This window comes from Parasteatoda tepidariorum, chromosome 4 (assembly GCF_982258835.1).
Source record: "Parasteatoda tepidariorum strain Cologne lab strain chromosome 4, Ptep-v5.0, whole genome shotgun sequence".
Taxonomy (NCBI): Eukaryota; Metazoa; Arthropoda; class Arachnida; order Araneae; family Theridiidae; genus Parasteatoda; species Parasteatoda tepidariorum.
In genome coordinates this window covers 43,672,223-43,696,557 of record NC_141758.1, presented here as the reverse complement: position 1 = coordinate 43,696,557, position 24,335 = coordinate 43,672,223, and the positions used below count along the sequence as shown (strand labels likewise).

At 26.5% G+C, this 24,335-nt stretch overlaps 1 protein-coding gene across 2 annotated transcripts in view; it reads left to right on the top strand.

Moving 5' to 3' along the window:
* Gprk1 (G protein-coupled receptor kinase 1) overlaps window positions 1–24,335 on the top strand; it is a 144,634-nt gene that overhangs the window by 101,582 nt on the left and 18,717 nt on the right. Inside the window, exons 3-10 of one of the 2 annotated variants that reach the window (XM_016061016.4) lie at window positions 8,366–8,439; window positions 9,574–9,675; window positions 17,415–17,489; window positions 17,573–17,634; window positions 19,089–19,140; window positions 21,281–21,372; window positions 21,686–21,785; window positions 23,543–23,624. In XM_016061016.4, the coding sequence (XP_015916502.1) occupies window positions 8,366–8,439; window positions 9,574–9,675; window positions 17,415–17,489; window positions 17,573–17,634; window positions 19,089–19,140; window positions 21,281–21,372; window positions 21,686–21,785; window positions 23,543–23,624 (639 nt within the window). Of the gene's footprint in view, window positions 1–8,365; window positions 8,440–9,573; window positions 9,676–12,378; window positions 12,756–17,414; window positions 17,490–17,572; window positions 17,635–19,088; window positions 19,141–21,280; window positions 21,373–21,685; window positions 21,786–23,542; window positions 23,625–24,335 lie in introns of those variants that run through there. The other variant, XM_087161013.1, reaches the window with a different exon arrangement.

Sequence of the window (24,335 nt, the reverse complement as noted above, 5' to 3'; positions counted from 1 at the left end):
TTTGGTTTACTGTATCGAGCTCTACAGAGTAGTGGTAGTGAGGTGTCAATAAAATGGAACCGCGTGAACTGATGTTGTCTGTGATAATAGGGTCGACAACTTAAATCGTGATGGGCATGATAAATGAAACAATAATAGAGTTTGGAAATAGAATAATAGAATTAATAAATGAAATGATAGAATTCATAATAAACTGAATGATAATATGATTGACAATAAACTAAATAAATAAAGAGATTGGAAGAAAACAAAATAACCAGGGTTAGAAAAAATCAAATGATTTTTTAAAAAATATTTAATGGATTAAAAAGGTAAAAAATAAATGTTTTATAAAACTTACACCAATGTTATAAATTGTTTACAGTTAAATAATGATATTAATTAAATACTCTTCAACATGTATTACTAACATATATAACATATATTATATGTCACTTTAACATATATTACTAAAATAAATTTTGAATGTTGAGTGTTTATTTTGCATGTTAAATGGAGTTGTAAGATAATATAAATGCTTATTTAGTTCTAGTATTTAGTTCTTTTTTTTTATTATATTAGCATATTTAATGAATAAACGTGGACATTTTTTTAATTGTTTATTGAAAGCATTAAACAATAGCTAAATGGAATAATTAAATAGTATGAAATACTTAGGAATAGTTTAGTTAATTTCTATTAATGTCTTATAATATTATTCAATAAATTTTTTTTTTTTAAATGTTAAAGTCCAGTTTTAACAAAAGAAAAAAAATCCCGGTTTAAACCAAAAAAACCAGCCATATAAATAATAACGGAATTTTCCAACCCTGGAAATAATGACGGAATCGAAAAATGCTTAAGAATTAAAAAATACATTTAATTTTTATTTCCTTAAAAACCTTGGGTGAGAATCCATAAGTAGAGAACCCCTGTTATGGACGAAATCCATCTTTAAATTGAAACATCATTGAAAGATGTAACAAAAGGTTTTGTGTGTATGACTATTTTTCTCCTTCGTGATGATGAATGTTGTTACATGTTTTTGTGAAATAACGATCATGACTTATTAAATATATATTTCATTTTGTCAGGATGACAACAATGAATTGTCATATTCTTCGACAATCGTTTTACATTGAATACACGTCAATAACGGTTGTTGATAAGTCTACACGATATCAATTGGGAATACGAATTGTTTTCAGAAAAGAAAAAACAAATTTAGTTTCTAAATGTCACTGACATTGGACATCTGATTTGTCATAGCGGTTTTATTCTCAATATTGAATTTTTCTCCACACATGATTTAGTTTGATTAATCATGTGTGGAGAATCTCCTTCCTTTTCCTGCTATTATATATATATATATATATATATATATATATATATATATATATATATATATATATATATATATATATATATATATATATATATATATATATATATATATATATATATATATATCCAATCGCCGACACCCGTGATGGCCTCACACACATTAATCTTTGTTCCCCCCCCCTTTGAAAGTCGATCTTTTACAATAATAGTAATAATAATTTTGCTTATAAAATATATTATTGGGTACTTGCACTTCAAGAAGAAGATCACAGATATCCACAGATGTGACTTCAGCTGAAAATTTTAACTTTTTTTTAAAGATCAGAAAAACAGTTTTAAAATAGCAAATAGTCTAAGATTTTTTTACCTATAGGAATTTATTATTTGTAAGTTTTGTTTTAGTAGCAATTTATGATTTTATTAATAATTTGTTGCTTTCTTAGGGTCTTTAATTACGCCCGCTATTGGTGTATTGTTTTTGTTAAATACGATGATCTCGGGGTTCAAATCATTACAAAGCATTTTCGACAGAAAATATAATTAATAAACAAAAAAAGGTATGTTAATACTACAGTGCCACTGAGGAAACTGGTTATAATTAATCCTTTTACGTTACTGCGCAGAGCGCCATCTGCTGGATTTTAGAAATTATTATTAACATTGGGAAATATTATTAACAGTTTTCTCCGGCTTTAAAATCACGATCAGCAGTGCTTTCGGTTATTTATAGCTCTCTTTAATATTTTATTTTAGCTTGGTGAAATCATTTATTTAGGATTGATAATCGGATAATCAATATCTTATAAAGCTAATTTATAATTAATTTTTTTACAAATGTGTGTAGTTTAATAAACACTAATTATTTATCAGTCATTAATTTCCTTACGTAATATTTTTTTAAATTGAAATATTAAACGAGCGAGATATATCGGAAGCGCATTTAATCGATTGATATTATGTGACACTTTGATATTATCTGAAGAAAGAATAAGTTAGTTATAACTATTAAAATGACTGAAAATAAAATAAATAAAAACAGACATTTTAAGTGGATGTTCTAAATATACACATTATATTCACTGTTTCTTTATTAAGTAAACACTTAACTAAACGTTAAAAAAAATGGTTGAATCTTGATAGTTAAAAGAGACATAAAGTACCTTTATTAATTTTTCTGCTTCCTACTCACAATAAATGGAACCTTAAGAAGTTGATTGCTAACACTGTTATATATAACGTGTAAATAGTCTGTGGGAACTTTTTGTTTTCTTAATTTCGTTGGAAGAAGCGAGATAATAGCTTTTCTTTTTCTCTTTAGATCTTTGCACGAAAAAATTTTCTTGGAAATATTTCTTCAGAAGTATTTAGTGTTGGCTAAAAAATGCTATTATTTGATCCATTTGTTTTTGTTTATGTATTGTAATAAAAATTTCATTTTATCTCTCTTTATATATATATATATATATGGGTCATTCTCACGAAAACTGTCATTTTTCAGTTCATAAAATCCCAAAAAAGTAAAGTGAATAAAAAGCTCTGAAACTTTCTACATTAATAGAAATATGTAATGGCATTATAAAGAAAGTATATATCCTATAAATTATACTTAATATTTAAATTAATTAATTTTTTAAATAATTAATTTATAATTATTAATTTATAATAATTAATAATTAATTAATTAATTTAATAAATAAATTAATTAGTTTAATAAATCAATTTATTAATTAATTTATTTATTTTTCAAAATAATTAATAAGTAAATTAATTATTTTCACTATTTAAAAAGTGAGGGACTGACACTAATAGTGAGGGAATGATATTTTATTTTAATACATGTTTTTATCTAAGTTACATCTACCTAAAGTTTGAAAATGATAACATACTAAGTATATCTAATATTTATTATAATTTAGTCTTATATATTTAATAGTTTTTACAGGTTTGGGAAATAAAATTGGCTGGCACGATTGAACAAAAAAAAATTTAATAATATACTCATCTTGAATCATTCCCTCACTTCAGCGTCATTCCCTCACTTTATACACTAGTGAGGGAATGACGAATTCAATAAAATTTAAAAATAACAGTTAGGCTTTATTAATTTCTGAAGTCAATCACATACCATTATATTCATACAAGAAAGCAACATATAATTATCCACTTTCTCGATGAAGTTGTATTTTATTTTACTCTAAAAAACGACATGAGGGAATGACAAATGTAAAAAATTTTACCTGGTTTGATTCATTCAAATTTATTCCACAGCAAAGCTTCTTTAAGTTGAAGATGGAAACATACTGCAATTTTGTTCTATGATGCCAGTTGTTAACTTCTGAAGTTTTTATTAAAATATTTTTATTCTAAGATGATTGCAGGTGATAAGAACATTGTTGTGAGGGAATGACGCGAAACACTGGGGACAAAGTTTAAAATAGTGCTGTGTTAATATTTTTATCAGAAATTAAATTTAAAATTTATTTTCTGAATTCTATATTTCAATATTCTCAAATAAAAAACACAAATTTGTAAAAAAAATTTTTTTATTTCAGAAACAATTTTTTTCTTTTTTTAAATCAGCAGTGGGGACAAGTGAGGGAATGACATATTGGTATATTTTTATTACCTAAAATTAATAAAAAATAAAAATTGATAATTTTATTTTTATTCTTTTGTTAGCTTGCATTCTGAAGGACACTTTCCCTGAAAATTTTTTTCTCGTAAGTTGTAAAACAAACATAAAATATACTGGGGACATGAAAATGACTGTTTTTGTGAGAATGACCCATATATATATATATATATATATATAAGCTAAAAAATTGAGAAAATATGGAAAAAAATAAAAAATGACAAGAGAAGAAAATTAATTACAATAATTTTTTAAAAGTATTTAAAAAACATAATTTTTAATACCTCAAAAAAAATTAAAATTTGGAAAACAAAACAAAGAAAAGATATAATCTCTTCATCAGCTCACACGATTATATCCGCAAAAGGAGTGCTTTCTAATAAAACTTATTAATTATCTTCGTTTTTCTCTTTGTTTTTATTGTGCTATATATATATATATATATATATATATATATATATATATATATATATATATATATATATATATATGGGTCATTCTCACAAAAACAGTCATTTTCATGTCCCCAGTATATTTTATGTTTGTTTTACAGCTTACGAAGAACAAAATTTCAGGGAAAGTGTCCTTCAGAATGCAGGCTAACAAAATAATAAAAATAAATTTATCAATTTTTATTTTTTATTTATTTTAGGTAATTAAAATATACCAATATGTCATTCCCTCACTTGTCCCCACTGCTGATTTAAAAAAAGAAAAAATTTGTTTCTGAAATAAAATTTTTTTTTTTACAAATTCGTGTTTTTTATTTCAGAATACTGAAATATAGAATTCAGAAAATCAATTTTAAATTTAATTTCTGATAAAAATATTAACACAGCACTATTTTAAACTTTGTCCCCAGTGTTTCGCGTCATTCCCTCACAACAATGTTCTTATCCCCTGCAATCTTCTTAGAATAAAAATATTTTAATAAAAACTTCAGAAGTTAGCAACTGGCATCATAGAACAAAATTGCAGTATGTTTCCATCTTCAGCTTAAAGAAGCTTTGCTGTGGAATAAATTTGAATGAATCAAACCAGGTAAAATTTTTTACATTTGTCATTCCCTCATGTCATTTTTTAGAGTAAAATAAAATACAACTTCATCGAGAAAGTGGATAATTATATGTTGCTTTCTTGTATGAATATAATTGTATGTGATTGACTTCAGAAATTAATTAGGCCTAACTGTTATTTTTAAATTTTATTGAATTCGTCATTCCCTCACTAGTGTATAAAGTGAGGGAATGACGCTGAAGTGAGGGAATGATTCAAGATGAGTGTATTATTAAATTTTTCTTTGTTCAATCGTGCCAGCCAATTTTATTTCCCAAACCTGTAAAAACTATTAAATATATAAGACTAAATTATAATAAATATTAGATATACTTAGTATGTTATCATTTTCAAACTTTAGGTAGATGTAACTTAGATAAAAACATGTATTAAAATAAAATATCATTCCCTCACTATTAGTGTCATTCCCTCACTTTTTAAATAGTGAAAATAATTAATTTACTTATTAATTACACTGAAAAATAAATTAAAAAATTAATTTGTTAAATTAATTTATTTATTAAATTAATTAATTAATTAATTATTTATTTATTATAAATTAATTAATTAAAAATTAATTAATTTAAATATTAAGTATAATTTATAGGATATATACTTTCTTTATAATGCCATTACATATTTCTATTAATATAAAAAGTTTCAGAACTTTTTATTCACTTTACTTTTCTGGGATTTTATGAACTGAAAAATGACAGTTTTCGTGAGAATGACCCATATATATATACTTTAAATATATATATATACTTATATATACTTACATAAAAGTATATATATATACTTTTATATATATATATATATATATATATATATGCAAAAAGAAAAAAAAAACACGAAGAAAATAAGAAAAACAATAAGTTTTATTTGCTACGCATAAGCTGCAAGTAAATAGAACTCAAAAATAAGTTCAAAATGTAGAGAAAACATGGAAAAAATTACAGAATGAAAAAGAGGAAAAAAGAAAATATTAAAAATAAAAATAACAAGAAATCGAAAAAAAAAAATGAAAAAATTAAAAAAAAGCCCGAAAAAATTAATATAAAGTCCGGAAAATAAAAGATATAATCTTTTCATCTGCTCACACGATTATATCTACAAAAAGGAGTACTTTCTAATATTGTATCAATATAGCCAAAGCAAATACAATAGTGTAAGGAGCACTCAAATTTTTTTTTTATATTTGTTTTTTTATTATATATACACTACCGGTCAAAAGTTTGCGAAAATTTTGAAATCTGCAAAGAAAAGGCCTAAATTCAAATGTTCATAGAACTGCGAAAAATCATTCAAATGGCATGAAAATTTGATATGTTATGAAATGAACCCTCTACTGTTAGTTACATATGATCAAATTGCAATACTTTGTTTTTTGCGAACTGAATCCAGCTTTTCATCACGGATTGTTTTTATGGTGAAAAAAGTTGTTAAGTTTGAACACTTGCCAAACTTGCAAAAAGAAATTTTTGTACTTTCTCTTAATAGAAAATAGTTATTTGAACAGTTCTATGTAAGTCCTCAAAATTTCAAATCGATTCGATTTTTTTTGACGAAGTTATAGAATTTTGAAAAACATGTGTACTTCTCTCGATTTTTGAGCATTCCACATATGCAGTCTTCTGGTCTATACATCTTCTATCAAAGAACTTTTTAATTTTTATGTTTCTATATTTTCAAATAATTAATATTTATCATAAAACAAATACTCTTATTCATTATTGTAATTATTATTGTTTATATTTATTGTTTATATTTATTGCTTACCTGTATTAGTTTTGTTGTGATATTTTTACTTTATATTAAATTAAATTAAAAAGTTATAACAATAATTACATAAATAATTCTAAAAAAATAATAACAATAGTATAAAAAATTTGCATTTTTATTAAACTATTTTATTTACAGCAGGTCAAATATTTAACATATTCTTATTCGTATTTTGTAATTAAATAAATTAACATTTAAATCTTAGATTCCTCGAACCATCCACCTTTTGCTTTTATTATAGCCTTACATATGCATAGCATTCGTTCTAATAAACCATTAATCACTTCAAGTGATATAGAGTTCCATTCCTGTTGTAAAATGTCCCATAACTGACTTCGATTCAAATATCAGAGCATCGTTTGCAAGAACAAACAAATTTTAGATGAAATGTGACATCTATGAGATATTGTTTTAATTATATTCATAATAAGTTCCTTGTAGTAACAATAATTACAATAATAAATAAGAATATTTGTTTTATAATCAATATTAATTATTTGAAAATATAGAAAACATTAAAATTAAAAAGTTCTTTGGTCGAAGATGTATAGACCAAAGGACCGCAAATGTGGAATGCTTAAAAATCGAGAAAAGTACACAGGTTTTTCAAAATTCTATAACTTCGTCAAAAAAAATCAAATCGATTTGAAATTTTGAGGACTTACATAGAACTGTTCAAATAACTATTTTCTATTAAGAGAAAGTACAAAAATTTCTTTTTGCAAGTTTGGCAAGTGTTCAAACTTAACAACTTTTTTCACCATAGAAACAACTCATGATGAAAAGCTGGATTCAGTTCGCAAAAAACAAAGTATTGCAATTTGATCATATGTAACTAACTGTAGAGGGTTCACCTTAGAACATATCAAATTTTCATGCCATTTGAATGATTTTTCGCAGTTCTATGAACATTTGAATTTAGAACTTTTTTTTGTAGATTTCAAAATTTTCGCAAACTTTTGACCGGTAGTGTATATATATATAATTACAGGGCAGCAACCCCGTTATTTTTGGTAGTGTTTTTAATTTACATTAGCAGAAATCATAGGCCGATAGATTTTATCAGGCTTTTTTTACTGGAGTATGGTGTAAACAGAAGTCTCACCCACTCTCCCAGCTGGAGAGGGGTGCACTAATATCAAGACAGTTGTGGCGAAGTTTAGGTTGGCATCATTGTACAGCAAAAGTCACACAAAAACTATTGCTCCTGCATTATATACTAACAGAAAAATGAGGTAAAAAGGCTCAAGTCGTGCACACCTTGTAACTCTATGCATTATCGATAGTCATTTAATGCTTCCTAATATGGAAGTGAAAGAGGAAAATTTTTTAAATAACTCTTCCTTTGAAATATAAATCTAATTATAATTCATTGGTATGTTTTCAGCCTTGAAGTCCAAAAATAGAATATTTCTACACCTATTCTTTACCAAAGACATTTTATGAAAACGAAAGAGTTTTAATGCTTTTATTAATACAAAAGTATTTATAATTTTTGTATTACATATATATAATATCTATGGTGTTAATGTAACTCAGATTTTATTTAACATAGTATTTTTTTCCTATCAGGTTATTTATTATTTAAAGACTTTTGTGAAAACGTCTTTGAAGACCCAGTGCCACAATTAAGCTTCTTTGAAGAGGTAAGTTATTGTTATACGTATATATTTTAAAACAGGGATCCGGAGCCGAAAAATTTTCGATGCTCTGGCAATTTTTTATACACGCGCTCTTTTGAGTTTCGGATTTTAATTTGAAATTTTTATTGTCAAAAAAGGAGCATTAAAATAATTACAGAATCAGCAGCTCACACAGAAGATGCAAATTCAATTCACAGTTAAGTTATTTGTTCATTCTTAAGAAAAGAATTGACTTTAACAAATTCTCTTTCATGTTTGTTCTTAAATTATAATAAATTTATTTTAATGCCGAGAATAGTTTTTGTACCGCAACTTGGTTAAGTTGTAATGCGATGTAGAACTCTTAAACGCCTGAAGGATACACTGAAATTGCTATAGCCTTCTAGCATGGAGAAATTTAGAGCTCCAAGTTAAACGCAGCTTCGGAGTGCTTCGTGTCCCTGCCTTAAACGAGTTTATATTTAATTTAAGAGTGAAATTTTTTTTATTATTTAAAAGCTATTAGTTGATATAGTCAGTCACTCAAGAGTGAAATAGAACATAAAAAAATTATTATTTAGGGTAATTATTTTAAAAATGTTCCATAATAGTCGCAATATTGCAAAATTGCGTTTCGTAAATTTTATTGAACAGTTATCGTTTTACTCATATTTTTTCTGAAGGATAGTATACAAGTTCAAAAATAAGGACAATTTCCAGCAAAAGATTCTTCGCCCAATAATTTAAATTTTTTTTTTTTTTTTTTTTTTTTGAAATGGAGATTGATTGACTAGTGAAATGTTGTGGTATTTAAAAGTATTATGTTTCCATAAAAATGGTGTATTTTTTGAGAAAAAATAAAAAGGAAATTAACTTTTTTTTTTCCTCTTTAAACTGAGTCATCGAAAGCCTAGTTTCAAAAAATGAATGCATAAATTTTATGACATCTTTTTTATTTTATTTTCACTACAAAGATACGATTTCTTTTTCTGTATTCACAGAATTATTTTGTTTATTACAAACCAGAAGACTAAATTAAAAAAATTAAACTTGAAATTCAAGATAGAGCAGGCTAAGGGCTAATTAACTATCATTTGATCTGTAGTGATATAAGTTTAATTTCTTTAAATAACAATATTTTTTTTCTTCGTTTTTCAGATCAAAAGGTACGAGAAGCTGGAAACTGTCGAAGATAGGAGGCAAGCTGCTCGCGATATTTATGATAATTTTATCATGAAAGAACTGCTATCCCATACTCATGTAAGTTTAAATTTATTATGATTATTATTATTTCGTTCCTCTTAGTGTACAAAATAGTTTTTTAAGAAAAAGACATCTAAAACTGAGAGTCGTTACAAAATTTCACCGTTTCTAAAGAATGCTAATGCTAATAAAGCAAGGTTATTAATAATAAAAATTGAAAGACAATAAAAAATGATTGCTGAAATGGAGCAAAGAATTACGTTTTTGATCAGCTATGTATAATTGTTTCATATATAGTAATTGCAAGAGACAGTGCTTAAAATAAAGAAAAATGTTTATTAATCACTCTGAATAGCTTTTGTTCTATTGATCGGATTTCACGGATTGATCCTAATATTTTAAAAGGGTGACCTCAAATGGGCTTATCAAATAGGGTTAACTATTAATTAAGTTACACTATTAGTTACTATTAGTTAAGTTAACGGGCTTGGCTTCCTCGATTAAGAATGGAAAGAACAGTTGCTAGCGTATACAAATGCCACGTTCCAGCTACCAATCAGAATCGATATACCCACACTACGTCACTTGCAGGTATCCCATTTCAAACTTTTGTTGTTGGATGAAAACTGGCACCGCTTCAACTCTTGCCATTTGATCAATCGAACTTAGAAGTCATGCTATTAACTGTTTTAAGGTTGTTAATTCAACTTTTAAATAATTAAATTACTAAATTCATAAAAAAATAGTTTAAAAGGAAAATTAGAAAAGTTCCGATTAGCAGCCATTTCTGTTTGAATCGTGGAATTTTTTCCTCAAAAAAAATTTAGTTTAGACCGTGTGAATTTTACAGGGTGTCTCAAAATTCACGCAAAAAGTAATTTTGATAGAAAATATTAGGTTTTTAATTAAAAATAGCGATTTTTTTTAAAAATTTATTCTTAAAGTATGCAGTATATATATATGGAATAGAACATCGGGTAAATAGGTTTCGTGTTTTTTGCCTTTACTATGCATTCTTCTGTCGAAATTCTCAATTGGCGATTGCATTAATGTGACAGCATTTCGTTGATACATCAGGTATCGTCCTCCGAAGCGTGGATGGTTAGACTTTTTGCATAACTTGTGATTGACATAAATCTCAAATTCTTCAGAAACCTTCGGCGTTAAAAATTACATTGTTTTGAGGGCCAATTCTGATCACTTAAAAATTATGAAACCAGGGAGTAACTCATCAAGCTTAAAATACTGTGTGTGACAATTCCCTTCTGGACTTATAAAAATTATGTGATTTTATTTATTAGTGATTTTTTTATGGGATTCGATAACATCAAAGATTATATCGTGTGCCCTATGCCAGTGGTCGGCAAACTTATTAGCCAAAGAGCCAAACATGAACATTACAGCAATTTAAAAGAAAATTGGGAGCCAAATCTGCTTGTTTAGTAAACTTTTATTACACTAAATAAGTAGTACACTAAATTAAAACTAAATGTCATACTTAATAATTATTTATTAATGCGAACAATGTGCTTGCATCTCCTTAGAAAGTTTGAGTAAGTCAGGTTTGTATGTTGCTGTTTTTAATTTTAGGCTTGATTCCAAGTTCTCATCAATAAGAAGACTTCTCAGTTTACTCTTGATAATGTTCATGCTTGAAAAAGATTGTTCGCTTATATATGTAGAACCGAAATGGGAGAGAATAGCAAACGCGAGCTTTTTCAGCTGATCGTAAGAGTCAGGAATACTATTCCAAGCGTTGAAAATGATCATGTCTTCCTTCTCCAGGTCATTCAAAGCAGACCACTTGTGTTGTGAACTAAGATCAAATTTTTTCTTCTCCAATATTTCCAATTCAACACAAAGACGTTCGAATTTAGAGCCCCATATCTCCTTGTTTTTTAAATCCAGCAATTGTATTTCAAAGCCACCAATGTCATACAAAGCTACCAATGTCAACATACATAGCAGGTGTAATAAAATCGTATAAAAATTCCTGTGCAGCTAGATTGAAAAATACAACAACTTTTTATCAAGACAGGACAACGGCAGACACGGTAGATAAGACCAAACTGTTCACACTGCAACTGCTGGTCTGTGATGCCAATTTGTACCCCCACTACTTTAGAAAAAGTATGCGCGCATGCTTGTGGTACTTTGTATTACACCGGAGTACCCCGAAAACATACGAACAATTTCAGCTGGTAGCTTGTACATGCTTTGTGTTTACGTTTACGAAAGCTAATAAAATTAAACTCGATGTTCGTTAGGTATTTTTACAATAATATAAAATTTTAATTACCTATCTATCTTTTAACTTAAAAAAAAAAATTATACACGTTCTCGGTTTATAGAAGAATTTTAATTTATCAAAATAAGATGTAATTTTTTTCTTACCAAGTTTTTTTTTAAATGAAAATATTATTGCGCCATCCGTGGATATTTGTGCCAGAGCCGCACTTCATTTGCGAAAGAGCCACATGCGGCTCTGGAGCCGCACTTTGCCGACCACTGCCCTATGCCAATGTTCCCCAACCTTTTTATCACTGCGGACCTGTCAACGTTTGATAATTTTACCGCGGCCCGTAGGAGGGGGTGGGGACGTTGATTGTTTATATTTTAGATTATTTTGATTTTTTAATTTAAATTTAATTGTATTTAAACATGCCTTCAAAATAAAATACAGTTACACCAAAAAATAAATATAAAGTGATTTAACATTTTAATTTACTAGAACAATAAATTAATGGGAACCCTGAGCTTGTTTCTTTGCAATGAGATGGTTCCATCTGGGGGTAATCGTTTTAAAACGTTAAAAAATTTATGTCACTACCTTCGGGAGACCTTTTTTTTAAATAAATAAAATAATGGAGCACAGATATTTTTAATTTTTGGTATAAACCTAGGAATTTAAATTCAGTTTCAATGAAATGTGCGGCACGGTACCATTTGATCCACGGACCGGGGGTTGGGGAACACTGCCCTATGCCACGTGATTTAACAGATTTACTAAGCTGCCATTGATCCTGACATGTTAGAGTGAGTGTGGCAAAAATTTGACTTTAGACTTGGCCGTATAACCAGAGATTCATAAATTGAACACTTGTGGAAAGAATGTACTTGTGATGTCTCTTTATCAGGTTAAGTAAAATTGTTTGATGTATTAGTAATATTTTGTTTGTTAAAAGCCTTCAGAGCTTCAGAAGGAATTGGTAAACACCTTGTATTGCTCAACAATGTAACCGAGTTATTTTTTTTCTTTCGTACAATCTCTCATTTTTAATGATTGTGAAATTTTAGCTGTCCTGTTGTCTTTTTTTCTTTTCGTTGGCACTTTGTTGCATAAATGGCGCAAAATTAAAATTTTGTTTGAATTTCGAATACTCTTGAAATAGCTCCAACGAATAACTACAAATTCGTCGCAAAAATAAACGAACTAAAAAAATTTCAATTAGTCAGGTCGTATTGTCATGTTATATGCTTGTTTCTTTATTTTTCGTACGTTTTATCTTTAGTTAATCAAGCTCTCTTGACCCCTTCTTTAAAATTTGTTTAAAAAAAAAAAAAAAAAGCTAAGTTATATTGTGTGTGTTTTTGCTATTAATTAATTTGCGCACTTATAGAATAATTAAAAAAAAATCTATTTATTTGAATTTTATCCATTTAGTTTTAAATCGTCTTATTTTTTTTAAAAAATCTTTTTTTTGGGGGGGGGGGAGGGAACTAATTAATTTGTACCGCTTTTGGGGAAATGTCTTCCGCAAGTTCATTAACACCTTCGAAAATTCGTATCCAATAAGATTGTATTTCTCTGCCCTTTTGGGTTGAAAAAAAAATATTGTAACACGCCAGTTCCATTTAACGTTGATGTTTGAACATCCGTTTTATCTTTAGTTTCTTCTTTTAATCCTGAATCTGTAATGAATCTTTAAAATCTTTCTTCCGATTTGTCTAATTTATTACAGAGGTTAAGCTTAGTGATTTTCGTTTTCTAATAGTTATTTTTTGATATTTTACGTAGACTATGGCAGCTTTTGCGGTATTTTAACGAAAGTATTAACGTAGTATTGAGCGTTATTAACTATTATGATTTATATTATATTTAAAGTTTAATTTAAATCTTTTCGTACTTAGGTTTGGGACATGTCGCTACAACGTCATATAAGGTTATTTTTTGTAACCTTTTTTATATTTAGACTGATTTATTGCTTTTTTTAAAACTATTTGTAAATTCTGACGTTTTTATATAACTTGTAAAATAAAATTTAATAATTTTGATTTATTGTGATAATAAATTTTTTCTCTGAAGAAATTTATTCAAAATTAAAAAATAAATCGCAGTTCATAGAGACTCATAATTTAGTAAACGCAATTTTACATTACAATCCTTTCTCTGCTTGCGTCGCATTTCATACGTTTGGCGTTTTTCTGCTCGTATGGTCGGCATCGCCATGCAATGCGACGAAGAGAAAAATTGCATAATTGAAATTGAATTCATCGCTACTTACACCAGGGTGCGTAGCGTTTTAAAAAAGTGCTTAAAGGTGCTTATTTTCGATTTTCGTTTTTTAAAAGCCCTTAAAGGTGCATTTTTCATTGGGTGCTTAATTTTACCTTTTTCAAAATGAGATTTTTCCTTTTCTATGTTGATTTTCGCTTCGAATTATGCAAGAAGACACAGTTCACATTGTTCTATTCAATGTTTTCACAATTAGTTAACCCCAATCTAGTTTGGTGTATTGTCAGTCCGTAGCGTATGAAAACAACATTCGTTTTACATAATTCAAAATTTGATGATTTTTGACAATTGTCAAAAACAATGCCAAAAGGTTTTTTTTTTTTTTGGTGTTTTTTTTTTTGACATGACGGTTAAAACAATATAAAACCGCCAATTGTCAAAAACTTTCCAACTCTGCCTAATTAAAATATATTTTTTAAAGTGCTTAAAAATATTTTTTGAGTGCTTGAAAAGTGCTTAAACGGTGCTTATTTTTTGTTGAATAATTTGGCTACTCACCCTGTTATACGCTTTCAATAGTGGTACCGTTTCATGTCAAAATGCTTATGATATATTCAGAGAGTTAGTCAGAGGACAGTGAATTCATTATCTCTCAAGCGGAAGATGATAGTTCTAATTTATCGTGTGAAGAAAATTATTTTTCGAAACATCTTACACCTAATTTTAATAATTACTTTTTTGCAGGTATTTATCTTAAACGTCTTGAAGCAATAGAGTTAATAAATATGTTATCACAGTGCATTTTTTAAAGATAAAAACTTCAGGGAATTCAGGCATTTCAGGGAAAATTAGAATGAATTATTGAAAGGGAGCATTTATATATTAAAATATATATATATATATATATATATATATTTATTTTGTTTTGTTTTTATTGTGCTATATATATATATATATATATATATATATATATATATATATATATATATATATGTGTGTGTTAAATATATATATAAATAAATATAGGAATACCGATTCGTAATGAATACATTTCATTAACAATTGTGAACATATTAATAATGAAAAACAATAAATTATTTAGAAAATATTTAATGATTTATATTTTATTAATTATTTTGAATGAAAATGAAATTTATGTCGTTTTATCAATATTAATCGTAAGATTGAGTTTCATGGCAGACGGTTGAATTATAGGTGTGGAGCTGCATCTACTCTAGTTCATTTATTTTAAAGTATGTATTAACTGAAGATGAATTAGTTTAAATATGGTTTCCGTTAAAATATAATCGAAAAGGGACGAAAATAAACGCTGAGGATTGTAAAACATTGAGAAACATATTTCTTTCAATGTTAAATTCCTTTGTTTGTATTTGATGCGAAATATTAATGCAATTTTTTATAAATGCATATCCTTTTCTTTCTTTATTTGTTATTTGGTTATTAAAAAAAACATTGTTTTTGAATTTTCATAAAAATAACAGAAATATTAAATAAATAGTGGATTATTTATTGGATATAAATTTAATTGCAGATTTCGAAAATCATAAGTGGCTAAAAAAATAGTTCCGCAAACATCACTCTGGAAACGCTGCTTTAGAGTGTTAGTAACATTAAATGTGTCATATTTAACTAGATTATTTCTTACCTAATGATTTCTTTCTATTATTCAATGGGCAGTTAATGCATAGCAGAGATTGTTGCCCTCATTCTTCCATATACTGAGATTTGAATAAATAATTATTTTACGTAATTTGCCATGTGGGATTCTGTTATCTTATGATGGAATATTAGTTTTATTCATATATATTTTATTTAAAATATATATATATATATATATTTACCCTTCCTTTAATTCTTGTGTGAAAAAGAATCTTTGCATTTGGTTTATTTTTTTGAAGGAGGAGACAAAAATGTTCTTACATCTTTTTACATTTAATCCTATTTAAGATGTGAAGCATGAAAACACTTATAAAGAGAAAAAGGGATTAGCGAAAGATAATTTTTTCTGCTAGAAAAGTTCACATAATTGAAACAATGCCTTTTCATATTTCATTAGTTATTATGTTTTACATTTTTTATATTAATAGCTGTTTGTAATAATAAAAAACGTTAAGTTCTGATTTTTTTTTTTAAAATTATAAGATAATAAATTATTTTTTACCTCGAAAATTGTTTTGTTTATATTTTAACTGCTGATGGTCCCTTTTTAAGGATGGCTCTAAAACTGCATAAGTTCATCGAAATTATTATTTGGCATAAGTTATTTTTAAGTTTTCGTTTCATTCAAATATTATCAATGACAGCACATATTAAGCATGCAGTTGATAATGTTTTTTTTTTCATACTCTAAACCAACACAAAAAACTAAATTCTTAAATTTAATATAGTGCATATTGCATAAAACTTTTTGTTTGAATACTTTTGTTTAGTCCTTTGTAGTTTGCTTGTCCCTGTGAGGCTAAATTTTTTTTTTTTACATTTAAAAAATTTAAAGTTTTAGTTTTAAAAAATTATTATATGTTATGCAGTTATACCATATCATAAAAACATATTTGTTGACTTCAAATTTATCCTAAACATTCTAACTTTCAGACATAATCTTTGAATTTAAAATATTTTTTTTTTGCAACATTGGTGATAAACTCATTGTTTTCAAAATGAAATTTGTTGCGATAAAATGTTTTAACTTCATTCATATTTTAAAATGTTGCTTTTATTTTATTCAATATAGACCATTTTCCTGTATCAAAATGCCTAATTATGTGTTTTATTTTTAAGTTTTTTTGTAAATTATTTAAAAGCACAGGAAATGTTGATTTGAGTTAATTAAGTTACTTAAAATTCAGGATTAAAAAATTCTTTTTGGTTGCAGATTTGGATTCCTGGCTTAGAATTTTACTTGAATGATCCTATAGTGTTTGATGCTTTTTCATTTTCTATTTTTTATTACCAAACTTAATCAATAAATTTCATTTTTATATAATTAGTGTGTAGTTAGAGGATAAAATAAAGAGAACCAAAAAGAAATATTTCTTCTTTTAAGAATGATTTTGTACTAATTGATAATCATAAAACACATGTTAGCATGCTTTGTTTTCATTAATGAAATTGAATTGGCATTTCATAAAAAAAAAAAAAAAAAATAACACGGAAAATAAATTATTGTAATCATGGAAATAGTATTAGAAACTGAATGATACCAAAAATTAGATTTTTTTTTTTTTTAACCGGGGAAGATGTTCATCTTTTGTTATTTCTTTAAAACTATTCAATCAATTATTTGAAATTTTTTAATAACTTTCTTGTATTTTCTCTTTAGGATTATTCCAAAGAATCAGTTAGCTATGTACAAAAATTTTTGATGAAAAATGAAGTTCCGGTTAATTTATTTCAGGTAACATAGATTTAAATTAGTTTTATGTACCAAAAAATATATGTATATATATTTTGTCTGATTGTTGCAATTTCTTTTTCTAGCCATACATAGAAGAAATTTTTAGTTTATTAAGAGGTGACATATTTAGTAAGTTTATTGAAAGGTTAGTATATTCTTTGTGCTATATTTATATTTTATGTTTAAAATATAAAAAAAATTGTTTTAAAATAAAAAATTGTTTTTTTTTTTTTAAAATTGAAATTTCATCAAATCTTTAATTTTTTAAAAAATTTGTTTTTAATTAGTTAATTAATATTTTCACCATAATTTAAATATTCTTTTTTTTATCTTTTCATTTGTGACTTAATTGTCAAAGAAAACGAAGTATATTATATGCTTATTTTTAAAAGTAGAAAATGCGTCCAATTGGAGTTTCTTAAATTTTAGTTTTATTAATTAGCGTATCCATAAAATATCATCAATACTATTAAATTAGAATGCACCAAAAATCCTTAATGTTTAATTCAGACAATGGGGAAAAAAAGATTTTTTCCTTTAAAAACGAAGAATTTTTTTTAAAAACAAATTAGCTAAATTATTTTTTTTCATTAATAATTACTAAGAGCAAATTTTTAAGTTTGTTTAAAACAAAAATACTTTAAAAATGTTTTTAAGCTATTGAAGTTAAAAACAATGCAATAATTCGTGCTATTATTTATTTCTTAAAATTATTTCAAGTTTGCTTTCTATATATTTTTTAATATACATTTCTTTTACTACTAAAATTTAATACTATATCTTCTGTATAGTCTTTCATGTCTGGATATGAAATTAAGTCATTTTTTAAAATTATCATCTTTTTTATACACCAATACTGGTTTTTATTTTAACATTTCATCACAACAAAAATATTTTTGTAAAGCTTACTCTTTGCATATTAACCCTAGATTTATAAACAATACACTTTTTGATGGTTCATTTCAGTTTGTTATAAACTTATATTTTACAAAACGTGTAGAGTCTTATTATTTTAACTTTTTGTAATTTTTTAATTGTTGAATATGTTTAAGAATAAAAATCATTACATTTTTTAATGCATTTATAATAAGTGACGCACATTATTTATTTTATTAATATTTATTTTATTGTTATGCATTTTATTATCACAGAAATGATTGTGCTCCGGAAAAAATCCGGATTTTCGGATTTTTCTCTAACCGCGATCCGGAAATTTCCAGAAATCCAAGGTCCAAAAGTTTCAAGAAATCATAAATCACATATATGTATAAAAATTCTTATATTTTTTATTTAAAAATAGTTGAACTAGAATTTATGCTTGGCAGCTCTTTCATTTCTAAATATTTTTTCTGGTAGAATAATAAATTTGATTAGAGATAAAAGTAAACTTATATAATTATTCATTTAAATTATGCTGTATATAATTTATTTAGAATTTCATGTTTTGAAAATATCAATGATTTAAATTTATTTTTGAAATACGTCATTAATTATTTTGCTCAATAAATTTGCAGGATTTTGCTCACAATCACTCCTGTTATCATGTATTTATTTTAAATTGTGTAAAGCATATTGTACATGTTGCATTATTTTTTTCAGTGAAAAATATACAAGGTTTTGCCAGTGGAAAAATTTAGAGCTTAACATACAAGTTAGTATTACTAGTAACAGTTTTTTAAAATGAAATTGAATTGCAAATATCATGTGTCACAATTAAAAGTGTACTGGGTACCCGGCAATAACCTGGTACCCTACCTACCCAAACCTGGAAACAATTTCACTATGCGGTACTGGGTACCAGTCTCAAGGTACCTTGACCCTGCCACTTTTACTGGGTATTCAGTGCTGGGCAACACTCTTTTAGGTTCAGCACAACCATTTTCTGATTATAGTTGACCTTGAAACTATTTATATATGATTTTAGAAATTCATGTATTTCGTCTATGTATCCAGTTTCTTAAACCCGCAGAATTAATTGATTTAGGCACGAAATATTTTACTTTTATGCAGAATTGCATTTGAGAGAAATCTTGATAAAATGGATACCTTCTTGACAGAGAATATATTCGCTAAAGGGAGGTGTTACTGGGGCGACAGGCATGAAATTTCAGATATCTAATGGTGAAAGCTATTTTAAAAAAAACTAATATAATAGTTGCAAAAACACAAAATTAGATCTAGGGAATGAAATTGATGTTTTTAAAGTTAATAAAATTATAATGAATGAAGTACTAAATTACTAATGAATGTAGTAAATTAGATCTCATTGCTATACTAATGATTGTACCATGAAACCTCACGAGAGCGACCACTCTGTTTCACAGTAGTCTTTAATAGAGGTTGGTCATTGGGTTAATTTCACTGACTTCAAAATGTTATCAAATGTACATGATTCTTTGCAAGTGTTTTTAATTATCCTCATTTCATTTTCTTGTGTGAAAATTCCACTTGTGTTGGCGTCATGAAAATCAATGAAAAAAAATTTGCGTTAATAAATATATCCCCTACTGATCTAATTAGTATGTGTAAAAACAAATTTTATCAATTATGTATGATGGAACTATTTTAAATAAATGAACAATTATGTTTTTTGTTTAAACTTGCGTTTAATTTTATTTAATAAAAATTAGTTTACTTTAAAACATGAGTTTTTTTTGTTTGAAATGCTTAGTTTTTTTTTCTGAAAAATTTTTTTCTTCCTAATTTAATTTTTAACTCTAAAATAAATCATTGATAGCATCATCTTTAGTGTATTCTTACTGTAACATGAGGTTGTCAATCTCTTTTAGAGATAATCAAAATGAGCTCTCTAAATAAGAGCCACTCAGAAATATTTTAAATGCCTTGGAATCTACTTATTTGTTGTGCTAATATTTTTTATTTTGATATTTTTTGTGCTTCCTTATTTGACCTTTCCCGCATTTAATGCGGAGGCTTGTTCGGTCGCTGGGAGAGGTTTTGGTGGTCTGTGTTAAAGGTTTTCTTCAGCACAAAGTCTACGGAAAAAATTCCGTGCCCCCCGAAAGTGGTCGTATATAGAGGAGGTCGCTACACAGAGGTGGTCTTTCTTGGAGGTTTCATTGTACTAAGTTGGATCTCATCGCACATAAATTTTATTTATAGTTATTAAATGATTTAAAATTAAATCATGTTAGTTAAAATATTTTTCATTTTATATGCTGTCATTTTTTTAATAAATTTTGTAAATATTTTATATTTTGCAGAAGCTACATGGATAAATGCTATTGAAAATTTAATTAATTATAAAGTAAACTATCATGAGATGTCTACACTTACTAGTAAAGTTTTATGTTAATAATTATACATACAGACAAATTCAAATTTCGTGTAGAAACTTTAAAAAAAATTTATTTAAAAAAAAAACAAACAAGCTGAAAATAAAAACATAAATTTTTATTTCTGTTTTTATTTTCAGTTATTTTGCACGATAAATTTCTTTAGAACTATATGTTTTAAAGTTTTCCTTAGATAAAAATGAAAATTATACGATTTTTATAAAATTATACGATTTGTTTTGCATAAATGTTTTAATACTTGTCTGGGTAATAAATCCAAATTTCCCTGGTTGCTGTCAGTAATTTTATATGCAACCTGACTGGTTAAATATGTAACCAGTCAGGTAACATATAAAATTTTTGCCGGGTGTCAGGAATTGGTCCTGTGAAAGATTCAATTTTCACCGGCTACCAGGTATCCGATTCTTCTTTAGTCACAATCAAATTTTACTATAATAATTTCAAATTATTTCTTATGTTTCATATTTATTTTAGTTAACTATGAATGACTTCAGTGTTCATCGAATCATAGGGCGAGGTGGCTTTGGTGAAGTTTATGGTTGTCGAAAAGCAGATACAGGCAAAATGTAAATATAAATAACTTATTTTCTGTGCACATTTTAGTAATTTAAATCATTAATTTTTTTTTAAGTTTCAAATATAATTGTCCTAAATTGTTTATTTGCAAAACACTAATTTTCCTGCTACTCTGGATAAATGAGATAAAAATTCTTCGTAATTATGTTTAAAATGTTATTCTTATTAAGATGTTTCATCGCTGTATGATTATTTTTTTATAATAAATATTTTAATTAGAATAATGCAAGTAAATTGCTTTAATTACAGAAAATGATTATATTAAGTTCCAGTATGTCTGATGGCGTTTCTATTTTTTTCTAGGTATGCTATGAAATGCTTAGATAAAAAAAGAATAAAAATGAAACAGGGTGAAACACTAGCGTTAAATGAAAGAATAATGCTGTCACTTGTCAGTACAGGGGTATGTATTTATTTTTTGCTTACTTGTTCATCTGTTTTATAGTTGAATGAAACTTTAAGAAGAAAAAGTGATAATTATTTACTCAAAAAGGACTAATTAATAGTTTAGTTTTTAGAGATTTATTTCTCTGTTTGGAAGTAATGACTTATTGTTTTTTTTTAAAGTTGTATAAAATTATTTTACAATGTAGGTCTTCACATATTTAATTGTTGTAAAGCTGGTTTAAAAAGTTTTTAATAGGAATTTGTTTTTTTTAAAAATAAGGCTTTTTAAGCGATTGGGGAGGAGGGGGATTATCTCACTTAAAAAATCATACGTCATGCTTTGATTGCTCAACTTAGTTACTTTTTGTACATTGTTTGTGTTACATTTTGTTTTTTACACTCGCTGTGTTAAAACTATAAATTTAAGATTTATAGTTTTTACTATCAGGTGATTTTATCTAAAATGCTTTTAGGGATTAAGGAAGTATTTAAAATCAAACCTGATCAATCAGAAAACTAAACTATTAATTTATAATTACCTTATTAGACCTTTACTCAACTACTCGTCAGAAACTTAGACTGTGACACAAAAAGATGAAAATACTGTTGGTGTTTTTGAGTGGCAGATATTATGAGTTACTTTTGGCTGAAATGTACAAAATAATGGCATTTGGCGCAAACACTCAAATCGAGAGCTTTACTGTTCCTTCCCAAGAACCTGACATCGTCAAACACTAATAAATCTAAACAATTAAATGGGGTGGCCAGGCCACTGAAATAAAAGCTAGGGCTGCCCCAACCTCAGATGGGTTGTTTGCCTTGAAAAGTTTTTTGGTATCCTGATAGTGAATAATTGGAAAACCATGCCTAACAGTAGAGTGGTCTGAAAGAAAATTCTCTGTTGTGTCATTAAAGAAAAAGATTATTCTGAGATTCATATTTGCAAGTATGACAAAGAAACTGAAAAATGTGAAAGCATATGGCTACATTTATGTATGGGACTATTTACTTTTTTCATAATAATTTTGTTCTACTATAAATGAAAAATTAACTTCATTAAACCATACTATCGGCAAAATTTATCCTCAGTGCTATTAAATGGCCGGTCATTGTCCTATTGCCATTGCAAAAGGATGATGAATTTTCATAATCTTGCTTCCGCTGTTGTTGGAGACGCTACATAACTTTTCAGAAATTGTGGCGATGATGAGTTTGTCTTAATACTTGACTTCAGAGTTGGTTTCGAAATTACATAAAAGATGTGACAAAAACGAAAGATTATATTTTTTTGCTCAAATGCTTAATTCAATTAAAATTTTTACTCGTACTTAATTAAATTAATTTCAATTGAAAACTTTTCAAGGACGAGTTCATTTCTTTGGGAATAATAATTTTTGTGAAGTTTAATTTAAAGTTACAAAAAATAAAAAGGTTATCGTCTTTTGAAGCTAGAATAAACTTGTATTTTTAGATTGATGTGCAAAAACATTTGATTACATAAAATTATTATTTGCATATTAAATTATACTTATTAAAATTCATCTTGGATGTTAACAGCTTTAAACAGTAATAAAAGTTTGTACTGAAATACATACATCCTTTAGGGGTTGTAGTTAATATTTCTTATGTGTATATGTAGTAATAATTTTTGTATAAAATGTTTGTTTGTTAGTTATATGTCACTGTCAACAAGAAACAGGTGTTCACAAAAAGAAAAGAAATAAAAGTTATTGTTGGTATTTTGTTGACAAATTTGGTCTTTATTTATTTTAGGAAGACTGTCCATTTATTGTGTGTATGACTTATGCATTTCAAACTCCTGATAAATTATGCTTTATACTGGATCTAATGAATGGTAAGATTTAAATGTCAATAAAAAATTTATTTTGGTGATTTTTCTAATTGATATTTTGAGAAAAATAAATAAGAAATTAACTAAGTTTTAAATAACTTTTGTTTAGCATCATTGTTAACTTCGAATTCAGTGCAATAAATGATAATTGTTGAATAATTTATATTTAAGAGCTTGTACATCTTGGAACAACTTGGTTATTTCTGCTTAAATTATAATTTTTTATTTAAATTTTTTTTATTAAATATAATCAGTTTTATTACTTTGTTTATTCATTAATTTTAAAATAATTCTTTTGCCACATTTATTGTTTTCCGCCCGATAATTATTAATATGGTTTTTTAAATGAAATCTTATCTCTCCCTTTTTTTACACATGGGAATGTTATATATGCTATCACTAACAGCTTATAGTTGCATGCGGCTTTTGGTGAAATCAAATGTTGTTGGCAATAATGTTCATCATAAAATCATTATTACAACTATATCCTTATTATTATCGATCTGAAATCTTTCTCATAATATGTTTCGTATCTTCTGGTAATATTTCTTTTTTAAAAGTGCTTCAATTTCAATAGTTAGTAAAAGTGTCTTGTAATATATTATGTGACATGCATTTTGCAGTCTTAATTTCAAGCTTTTTTTAATATCTTTGTGATTTTTTTAAAAATCTTTGTGCAGTCCCCTTTCGAACTCGGTCTGTTATATGAAATTG